General features: G+C 40.3%; 1 protein-coding gene across 1 annotated transcript in view; it reads left to right on the top strand.

Annotated features, from left to right (window-relative positions):
• dcc (DCC netrin 1 receptor) overlaps positions 1-12,081 on the top strand; it is an 844,821-nt gene that overhangs the window by 533,846 nt on the left and 298,894 nt on the right. Inside the window, exon 9 of the mRNA XM_080199927.1 lies at positions 1,994-2,148. Coding sequence (XP_080056053.1) covers positions 1,994-2,148 — 155 coding nt within the window. The remainder of the gene's footprint in view (positions 1-1,993; positions 2,149-12,081) is intronic.

The following is a 12,081-nucleotide window of genomic DNA, read 5'->3' as shown; positions in this document are numbered from 1 at the left end:
GTTCTATGTTCAGCCTGGTAAACCTTCGCTGTGCTCCCTCTATAGTAAGAATATCCCTCCTCAGATAAGGACACGGAAACTGCACAGAGTACTCCAGCGGTGGCTTCACCAATACCCTACACAATTGCAGTAAAACATCTCTAATTCAATACTCAAATCCTCTGCCATGCCATTTGCCATTTTTACTGCCTGCTGTCCTGTGCCCTTACTTCGAGTGGCTGAAGCATGAGTATCCATCTATCCCAATTTACACCCACTCAAATAATAATCTGCCCTCCTATTTTTACTACTGAAATGGATGACCTCACATTTATCCAGATTATACTGCGTATGCTCACTCAATCAGCCTGTGCAAGTCACACTTGCAAACTTCTCACAGCTCACCTTCCCACCCAACTTTGCATCATTTGCAAATTTGGTGATAATACATTTAGTTCCCTCATCCAAGTCATTAATATATAATGTGAACAGTTGGGATCCTTGCACAGATCCCCGTGGCACCCCACTAGTCACTGCCATCCAATCAAAAGAAAATATTTATTCTAACTCTTTGCTTCCTGTTTGCTAAGCAACTTTTTATCCTTCTTAAGGCACTACCCACCATCCTATGCACTTTAACTTTACATAGTAATCTGCTATGTCAGACAAAGAACAAAGAATAGTACAAATGGGAACAGGCCCTTTGGCTCACCAAGCCTGCACTGACACATGACACCTTTCTAAATTAAAGACCTTTTACCTCTGTGTGGTCTGTATCCCTCTATTCCCTGCCTATTCATGTGTCTGTCATGGTGCGTCTTAAATGTTGCTATTGTATTTGCTTCTACCATACCCTCTCAAGGCATTTTCCACTCTCTGTGTAAAAATGTTGTCCCTAAAATCTCCTTTAAACTTTCCCTCTTTTACCGTAAACCTATGTCCCCTAGTAATTGACACTCCTACCCTGAGAAAAATACTCTATCAATTCTGTCCACGCCTCTCATTATTTTGTAAACTTCTATCAGGTCGCCACTCAGCCCCTTTCATTCAGATGAAAATACATCAAGTTTGTCCAATCTCTCCTCATAACTAATACCTAGCAAACAAGGTAATATCCAAGTAAATCTGGCCTGTACCATCTCTGAAGTCTCCATATCCATCTGGTAGTATGGTGACCAGAGCTATGTGCCATATTCCAAATGTGGCCTAACTAAATTTCTATACAGCTACAACATGACAATTGCCTATTTTTATACTCTATGCTCTGGCCAATGAAGGCAAGCATGCCATACATCTTCTGGACCACCTTAACCACTTGCCTTGCTGTTTTCAGGGAAGTGTGGACCTGTGTGCCTAGATCCTTTATATGTCAGTGCTTTTAAGGGTTCTGCCATTTATTGTGTACTTCCCTCCTGCATTAGACCTTTCAATATACATCACCTCACATTTGTCATTTGGCCAAGTTTACGAGTTACATCCTGTTTTTAATTTGGAATTGGGCATTAATAATTTCTCTTTGTTAAATTTTAATGTTTTTCTAAATTTTGAGTCCATCATTAGTATTCATTCCAGCCTTCCAGTAGCATTTTAAAAATACGTTCTGATCCCCTTTATTTCCTCCACTCTGTTTTCTGTGGGATGCTTAACTGTCAGCTAAGATTTTCAGAATATGATATTGCAAGGAGTAATGCTATTGAATATTGCCCAGAGGCTACTTGATTGCCCAGTAGTGTTTAAAAATGCTCACTGGGGAAGGATAAGTACATCAGTTAAACATAACAAAACATTATCATCACTGTTCTGATCATAGCGGTGCTGACAAATAGATGAAAGATATTTTATCGATCTGAAAGAATGCTTCCTATAATTATTTACAAGCCTTAATCGTTTCTTTACAGTACAGAGTTGTCTAGCTAATCAAAATTATTGTTAAATATAGGATGGAGACGCTCCTGTGCCTGAGCATTGCAATATTATGTGACTCATTCTCATTTTTTTCTTGGTTTAAAATCAGGGAGCGTGCATTGAATACCTCACAGTATGGAGATCTGCAGCTTACTGTTGGAAATTTGAAACCAGAGGAAACGTATTCATTTCGGATCATAGCCTACAATGATTTTGGACCAGGGCAAAGTTCACAACCTATTAAAGTATCTACTCAGCCTGAATGTAAGTAGTTGAAGAAATTGATAATAATGGCATAAAGCATTTTCATGATGGCTGGTAGATATCTGAATTACTGTAATCATGCTTTCTAACGCTGATGCCAAAACTCCTGTCCATGCCAATGTCCTGAGATTCCCGTGAGAAACAATGTATGTATGTTTGCCAATGTGCATTCATGTGTGGCTGTGTGTACATGGGATCAGGTTTGTAATTGATACTCAGTAGACCCTCATTATTATTATCATTATTTTCTTAGCACCAGAAAATTGCCAAATTTAATTTCACCAAATGGATTGATTCATTTTTAGGGTACATGGGAGGGAGTTTGTTCTATTTTGTGTAAATGCATGTGCCTGCTAAATGGGACTGTGTTGCTCTATCACAATAGAATAGGGTGCAAGGGGTGTGCTGTATTTCTCTGAAATCATTTCCTCCTGAAGACCCTTAGTGTGATGTTGGTCAGAAGTGAAGCACTTCACATGAGGCAGAGATAATTGAGAAGGCGAGTCTACCTTTCCAATCACTTCACAGAGCAGCACTCAGAGATTCATGGGAACAAGTTGCTAATTTTTTTTAAGAAAGAGAAGTGAAGAATATACTTCAAAGGTATGGTGAGAAACAACAAGAGTATAGAGATGAACATTCTTGTTTGCACCAAAAGAAGAAGGGGTCCTGCATAGCTGAATATAGCTGAACAATGACAAATCAGGCAAAATTAAATCTGGAGTATTGAACATGGCATGCCTGAATGCACGGTGGCACAGGGGTTATCACTGCTGCCTCACAGCACTAGGGACCTGGGTTCAATTCCCAGTTCAGTTCACTGTCTGTGCGGAGTTTGCACAATCTCTCTGCGTCTGTGTGGGTTTCCTCTGGTTGCTCCACTTTCCTCTCACAATCCAAGGATGTGCGGGTTAGGTGGATTGGCCAAGCTAAACTGCCCCTTACTGTTGGGGGACTAACTAAGGTAAATGCATGGAGTTATAGGGATATGGCCTGTGTGGGATTGTGGTCAGAGCAGGCTCAATTGGCCGGATGCCCTCCTTCGCACTGTAGGAGTCCGTGATTCTATGTAATAAAGGCATAAATAAATGCATAATAAATACATCAAGTCCAGACAACACAAATTCTGACCTAAATATACTCTAGACATGTTCTATGTTCTAGACAAGATAGGTTATTCCCTGAGTTCCCTGTCTAACTAGTCCACCCCATGTTTATCATGAAACAGTCACGTACATGTAAAACCTGTTGGGTATTTTCAGACAAATTCTGACCTAAATATACTCTAGACATGTTCTATGTTCTAGACAAGATAGGTTATTCCCTGAGTTCCCTGTCTAACTAGTCCACCTAAATATACTCTAGACATGTTCTATGTTCTAGACAAGATAGGTTATTCCCTGAGTTCCCTGTCTAACTAGTCCACCCCATGTTTATCATGAAACAGTCACGTACATGTAAAACCTGTTGGGTATTTTCAGGGATAATTGAATATTAAGAGTGACTTATCATAAGTAATGGGGTGATTGTCCCAGAAAATTTCTAAGTGTTGTATTCACGTGAAAACTGAGAAATCGTGCTTTTTTTTCAGTGGCAGTATTAAAAAGAATCTCCTGTACTCTGTGCACCACAGAGTGCATAGTGTGAATCACACTGAAATTCAGGGGGCGAAGCCTATTCTTGCCCGAGAGGCTGGCAGCATAGCGCTGAGCAGGGCATTGAGCATGTGCCAATCTGTCAGTGTTGGGATCGGTGCATGCGCAGTGGCCCCACACTGTTGGCCTGCCGATTGCTGGCCAACTTGATCGCTGGTCAGCCCTGTGACCTTTACACTCTGACCTCTCCACGGCCTGCTGCCCCCTTCTTGATGGTCAATCCCGATCACTGGCCTCCCTCCCTCCCCCATCAATCCTAAGTGCAGAGTGGCAGCGGAACCTCCCACCCCCGCAGATTGTCCCCGGAGGCACCACTCGATTAGGCCCCATCCTCTCGGCACAGCCCTATGTCTGCTGGGCAGTGCCAGGATGTCCCCTGGCCATTGACACTTTCCAGGGGACCCAGGCTGTCACTGCCCAGGTGCCAGTGCACAGGGCTCAGTCTCCCTCAGTGCCCAACCCTCTGGGGAAACTTCAGCGGGGTGAGGCCACCAGCTCCCCAAAGTTGGGGAGGTACTGTAAACCCTGCTGGAGTGAAATCCCGCTGGTGAGGTGAGAGAGGCTATTGGGCCTGGAGATTTCAGTCCTGCTAATTCTACTTAAATTCTAGGCAAATGACGTCCTGTGTAGATAATGAAGCTCTGCACCTTTTTCTGGCATGGAGCTGATGCTGCCAGAATTCCAGCACTGGGAGACGCTCTCAGGGGTGTGATGCCCAGCATGGATCCTGTGCATTAAGCGCTGCTTGAATCTCCTGGCCTGATGCGCTAAAAAAATTAGTGCAGCAGGATGGGAGAATTCAGCCCCAATATTTACTAAATAGACTTTTGCCAAATATTCACAATTCTCGATATGATTAACTTAATTAGATCAACAAATTTGAGTATAGATCAAAGATCAGTGTCTCCACCCAAACCCTCTCACAAGCCACTCAAACTTGACTGATCACAATGATGTGCTGCAAACACTACTGATCCACAAGTATGTGTGTCTTTGCTCTCATGCATTACCCATGACGGTGTTCATTGTTAATTAGTAAAGAAAAGGTCTTTAAATCCTTAGTAATCACAGCTCATTGATTAATTCCCTCTTACCCATTAAGTACAGTATATAATTCAGTGCTAAGAATTTTTTTTTGTTTTGGATAGACTTGAGGGAACAGGCTTTGCAAATATTATCTTTTTCAATCACCTCATATAACAATTCCATTAAGCTTTCCTTTCCTTTGTCAACAGAAGAAATGCATTTATTAAATCAGTTATTGCTATTAATGCAGAATTTATTTCCAATACTTTATTCACCTTACTGAAGGTTGGACAGGTTCCTTGGACTAACTTCCCCATAGTAAGTGATAATTCATGACATTTAAGCATTGATAAAGTACTGCAGCAGTTCAAGGACATGGTATACAAACATCATTAAGAGGAACCAATACTAGCCTCGCCGATGATTCCAAACCCCAATATAGAAACAGTACACCAATGTGTTTCAGGGAGAGGGCATATGAAGTCTCCCACTCCCTCTTATACCCCGTCTCTCCCATGGGTAATAATCAGAATCATAGAACCACAGGAAAAAGGAGCAGGGATTGGCCATTCAGCTCTTTGATCCTGTTCTGCCATTCATTATTTTTGTGTATTAACATGGTATGCAGGGCAGACTTTAGTTTAAAACAAATGGAGCTTTCTTAATGGTGTGTGATCTCTTCCTAGGTTGCTTCTTCTCTCTCTATTTCTCATTCTCTGATTCTCGTGCTAGGCCCATTATGTCCTTTCTGGTGCGTAGTTTAATACAGCAGAGCTCCAGTGAGCCAATAGGAATAAATACAAATACATAACAATTATGATTGTGGTTGATCATCCAACTCAGTAACCTGTTCTCACTAACTTGCTACATCCTTTGATCCCCTTTGCCTCAAGTGCTATATCTAACTCCTTCTTGAAAACATGCAATGTTTTGGCCTCACTGCTTTCTGTAGTAGCTAATTTCAAGGTTTACCACTCTCTGGCTGTAGAATTTCTCTTCGTCTCAGTCCTAAATGTTTTACCCCTTTTCTGTAGACTGTGACCCCTGGTACCCTGGATTCTCCAATCATTCTTCCAATGACGGAGAGGATCTCCATCTTTATAAAACTTTAGTCCAGAGTGTCAGTCCTGACTTTTGTCTTAAGTGCTGCAATGAGATCTGAACCTAAAAACATTGGACTCAGAGGCAAGTGTGTTACTACCTGAGTCATTCCTAACATGTAAATTGTCTGAGATCAGCTAATTCACCATTGAGCCTTGAATTTGGGACTTTTCTAATCACAGATTTGGTACTGCACTGAAGGAGGCTATTTAGTTCATCATGTCTGCACTGAATTTCTGAATGAACAATTTCAAAGCGTCATTCCCACACCTTCTCCCCATTACCTGACACATTCTTTCTTCTCAGATAATAATCCAATTCCCTCCTGAATGCCTTGATTGAATCTGCCTCCAACGTAGTCTTAGACAGTGCATTCCAGAACTTAACCACTTGCTATGTGAATTTTTTTTCCCTCATGTCTCCATTGCTTCCTTTGCCAATTACCTTAGATCTGTGCCCCCTCACTCCCGATCATTCCACCAGTCAGAACAGTTTTTCCCTATCTAATTGGGCGAGACCCCTCATGATTTTCAAATATTTCTATCAAATATTTTCTCAACCTTTTCATCTCCAGAACAGTCTCAAATTCTCCAATCTACCTGCGTAACTGAAGTTCCTCATCCCTGGAACCATTTGTATGAATCTTTCATGCGCCACCACAAATGCCTTCACATCCTTCATATAGTGTGAAACCCTCTAGAATTGCACCCTATATGTTTTGTTGTCGCTTTGTGCTCTTCCTACCCAAATTTCATCTGCCACATGCCCACCAATTCCACCAACTTGTTCATGTCCTGTTAAAGTTCTATGCAAATGTCCTCATAGTTCACAATGCTTCCAAGTTCTGTACCATGTACAATCTTTGAAATTGTTCCCTGCTCCAGGTCATTAATATATATCAGAAAGAGCAAGTGTTCTAACACTGACCCCTGGGGAACTCAATTGTAGAATTATTCCTGCATGACGAAAGCATCAGTCAACCTGAAAGTTATGATTTCCTCCTTCCTAACTATACCCATTTGAATCATGGTTAAGCTGGAAATGTGAGTAAATATTATTGAAGGCTCTTTACCTGTAATCTAATGTGATTTAATGCATTTATCCATTAAGTTATCAGAAAAATTATGCATTGTAACCTTTCTGACGTGATGAAATACGTTTGATAAAACATATAAATGAACCTGATTGATGGACCTTCACTTGTTACACCCACCTATTCTCATAAAGTATCAAAACATGCAAGGATTCCAAATATTTTCAGTGTAAATTCTTTGAAATGAAAGCATCTATTGACCCAGAAGTTACATTTTCCTCCTTCCTATCCATGCGTATTTGACCCATTATGGTTAAGCTGCAAACATGAGTAAATGTTATTGAAGGCTCTTTATATTCACTGGTTCAAAACCCAGGTGAAATTTTGATTATCCAAAGCTGGCTCGTGTTGAATAGCGCTGACAAGATAACCCCAACCAAGGGTAGTGTGTTAATATCCCGTGGCTGAGCATGGATAAAATAGAATAACAGTTTTTTTATTGTAGCTTTTTGTGTGCTCAGGTATCCAATCTAAAGGCCCATTGTGCTCTAATCCCAATAGTATCCCCATCGATTATGTTATTACTGCAATTTCTCAGAGTATAAATTCGAAGCAGCTAATCTTAGTATGTGACTGTAATCCATTTTAATGCTATATAATTTCTGTTAAAATGATTGCCTGTACATGCAGTTTGGGCCAGATACCATCGAAGCATATGGAAATGTGGAAAAGGGAACCCAGATTCTACCACTTTAATCAGTTTAAGAGCTCATGGCAAAATCCCTCTTTTTGAAATAATCACCTAAAGTATAGGAATCTGGCTTTCAATAAGTGCTTTGTATCTGAAGATTAAATTGTGCTGCGATGCATTCTCTGGTTTGTAGATGGGCTCCGGTTTTTATTTTCCCAATACTTACGAGAAGATTGAACACCCTTTTTAATTACTTCAGTCTAATCTTTATATTCCATATGAACTTTGTGAAATGCTGTCCCGTCTTAAAGATGTTATCAGAATATTAAGGTAGAAACTATCCTTAGCTTAAAGGGGCATGGTCTTCATGAAAGAAATGGAGTTACACTCCTGAAGAAGACCATCCAGAATTTAGAACATTTATTTGACTATGGAATTTTGTGTGATAAAATTAATTCACAAGAATCCTACTGGACGTGCTGACTCCTGAGGCAGATTCCCAGTAAGTGCTTTTGTGGTGCTCAAAGTTCAGTTTCAACTACTCAAATTTATAAAGTCTACCCCTTAGTGTTGACAGACTATTAATTGCACAGAATCATCACTGCCAAGTCTGCTCCATGTCTCTTGCAACATCCATATAAATGCATTTTCCAGTAAGAATCGCTGACAGTAGCATGTTAGTTCAATGTGATCGAAAACTTTTCAGCAGAAAAAGGCAAGGTTGCTGTCTTCCCATCTCATTGCTTCGTAGTTGAGTGAGAAATTCCTGGAGAAGGATGTCTCTGGTCGTCATGAGCCGACTGAGGTCCTATAAGCTAATACTATAAGCAGCTCAATGCCTTCCTGCTGCTCAGGCCTCAAGAGTGATCCTACTGGTCACAGAGTAAGGGCTGTCAGCCTCCTATGCAGTCGGCACACTGCCTGCACTCTCACCCTAGTTGTACGGCAAACACAGAGGAAAGCTATGAATTGTCCACATCTTGCAAAGCTTAGCTGAAGACAGTATGCCACCTTCAACAAGTTCACTGCCCAGAAATGACCCAGTGTTGGGTTCCTGATCCCATTGCAAATACCACTCTGATGTTTTAGCTCAATGGCCTGTCACCAGAACCCAAGTTCTGACGGAAGGTCATAGACTGAAAATATTTGTTTCTCTCTGCATAAATGCTGCCAGATGTGCTGAGGATCCTCTAGCTGTTTTCATTACCAGATTAAATTGCTAGCACAAGTGACCAGATTCTATTGTGGATAAGATAACTGATGTTCAAGAGATAATGAGAAGAATAGTATGGTACCTTAGATGCCAGGAAGAACAGAAACATCACCCATTACCGTCTCAAAACAAGGCAGTGAAAATTGCAAACCACCTTGCCAGCCACCCATCTGCCTTGGCTCTCTCTAACCCTGAACAAGGAAACTTGTAAATAGGGAATTTACAGACTGACTTGAGCGAGACCGGAAATTCCCCCTGAAAGTCAATGGACATTACTGTTGTTGCCCCTACGCCCGTATGATTCTGTGGCAGGCAAAGTGGTAGAGTTCCGGCGATACATCCAGCCATGCCAACATATTAAATAGATTAGTCTATACATCAGCAGGTATAATGTAAACAAAGTGAAGAACACAGACAATCTGAAGCCCACTGTTAAACAGGGAAAACTAAAACAAAACAACTTGGCTGGAATAGTTTCTTATTCCTTGAAGAAATAATTACATTCCCAAGCAGTAATATAGCTAGCTGCAATTGTTGATTAAGAATGTTTGAGGTTAACTCTGCATCAGTGGCTCCTTGGCTCTTCAAAGGGGGTGCAAGATCCTTAACATTTTTTAAAACTAATTCATAGAATGTGGGCATTGCTGGCTGGGGGAACATTTCCCCACACTCATGGGCTTGAAATGAATGGCTTGCTAGGCCATTCCAGACAGCATTTGATCCCAGTGGTGCCTTTATGTACATTTCAATCTCTCCTCGGCCTTTTAGCTAAGATCAAGCATCAGAGGAAGTCCAAGGTGGGATGCAGTGCCTTATCTTGTCAGCCTGCATTTGAATTTAGTTTTTGGAACAAGCAAGGAATGGATTTGGGTCTGCCTAATCCACATTGAGCATTAGTTTTGTAAATTTAAGAATGGAGAAAACATTTTTTTAAAAGTCAACGACATGAATTAGGTTGGCATATCCTTCCCTTCATAGGTAGTCTGACTCCGTTGGGCAAGAATGGAGGATTGCCTAAGTGGAGAGAAGCAAAACATTCCAGACTGATAAGACATTAGTGAACCAAATGGATTTTTACAATTGTTTCATAGTCATTAATTAGGCTTTTAATTCCAGATTTTTATCAAATTCAAATTTCACTTATAGCTATGGTCAGAGAATTATCCTGGATCTTTGGATTATTAGTCCAGTGACAATGCCACTTAGCTACAACCTTCCCTGAAAGCTGAACTCTTGATAACAGCATTGACACACACACACACACACACACACACACACACACACACACACACACACACACACACACACACACACACCAGAGTTTCACAACTTGTTCTGTAAAATTCTGCCACTCACCTGATGAAGGAGCAGTGCTCTGAAAGCTTGTGGCTTGTGCTACCAAATAAACCTATTGGACTTTAACCTGGTGTTGTGAGACTTCTTACTGTGCTGCAGGATGATACTGTTCTAACATAGCTCTGGTGACATCCTTACTCATTTCCCATGAATCAGGGCTTCCCCACAGCAAATGGATGGGAAAAATGGGAACCAATATAAAAAAGCAAACTGTTGCAATGTAAATTGAGGGGAAATACTGACTGTAAGGGTTAAAACTGGAAACTGGATTCAGACACTCTTGAATAGCGTGTCCTAAATTTGAAAATTCAAAATTATGCAAGCAGTGAAAGGAATTAATTAAATTTGTGCTAATGTGTCTGAAAAAGTTGATTCAGCCAGGATTAAGATGTGAACATTATTTTAAAAATGGCTAATACTTATTAAAATTACATTATAAAGATTGTGCTTAATGCATCAGAAAGGGGCTAAAAGGATTAACCGCAGTTTAGCACAGAGCTTCTGCATCTGCTCAAAATGTAAAATTTCACTTACGGACTAGGTGTTCCAGGGGGTTGACAGTCTCATTGATTGAATATGGTTGTAATAAGGTTGGGGACTGTAAATCATGTTTATAATTTTCATTTTCACACTTTTGAAAAGAACCAATGGTGGCGGCTAGGCAGTGAAGCCTCCATTAATTCACACTTAATTCAGCTCGCCAGTGTTGTGAAGTCCAATATTACTTAATACTATTTCAGCTAGTAATCTTATTAACATCCAAAGTGCACCACTTTGTATAAATTGCAAGCTTCTGGAAATTAGCCTTTCTGGTAATATCAACAATGTGGTATAGAGGGACCATGCCATGAGTTGAATGGATGTCTCATTGAAAATACGTTATGTGTTTCAGGCACAAATCTATTTCTTTCATTATACTGATTAGGGTTGATTATTTGCATGCCTAATCTTGCAGAATTTGTTTGGATTTGTTTTTTCTCTGGTGCTGCTTTTGTAGAATCGACACCACGCATTAAATCAAAGTTTGTTGTTTGCTGCATAACATTCTCTCCTTTTGTATTCAAAATTTCTCATCACTTCTTCAATCCTGCTAGATTTTCAGTAACTCTTGCTGATTAAACCACTCGTTGAGGAAGTTGTTTGTTAGTGTAACAGTGCAACATCATCAGTGGAATAAAATGACATTCAATTTTCTATTTATTCATTTATTTGTAGCCTGACTCCACTGGGCAAGAATGGAGGATTGCCAATATTCAGTGGAGAGAAACAAAACATTCCAGGCTGATAGGGTAAAATTCACCCAGTTTTTATTTTGGCTTTAATTTCTGTTTTGAAACAAGTTTAAGAAATTTCAGCTCCTTTCCCAGCAGTCAAAGACTGAAGGCAGTACACTAATTTACAGTAATTGCCACGACATTAACAATCAGACAGGCCAAAGGATGTGAGAGATAGACAGAAACATTGCTATAGAGTAGGAGGTACCCAATCCACTGGGGTTGGGCTTTCAGCCATGTTTTGGTGCAGAAGGAAGGGAATTGCTTTGTAACAGAGAGAGAATCATGAGTGTAATTCCTTCCTCAGCTGATATACACATCATTCTCTAAGTAAGATTATTTGTCAGACATCCAATGTTGATTGGCAGGAAAATGAAGAAGAAAAACACTGAAGCGTTTGAAGCTGAAATAAATTAGAAAATGTATGAAAGATACAATAGGCTATCCAACATCATGAAGAGATAAAAAAACAAACTAATCCAGGTGGGACCCCTTATCAGGTGTCTAAAACACCAAAAATTTGCACTTGTCTTTTTCAGATACCAATCAACATGTGCATTTCTGTGATTTTTCTTCATTGCACT

The sequence above is a fragment of the Carcharhinus amblyrhynchos genome, chromosome 1 (assembly GCF_965287045.1).
Source record: "Carcharhinus amblyrhynchos chromosome 1, sCarAmb.v2.hapA, whole genome shotgun sequence".
Taxonomy (NCBI): Eukaryota; Metazoa; Chordata; class Chondrichthyes; order Carcharhiniformes; family Carcharhinidae; genus Carcharhinus; species Carcharhinus amblyrhynchos.
The sequence above is the reverse complement of the archived record's forward strand: the minus strand, read 5'-3'. Positions and strand labels throughout refer to the sequence as shown.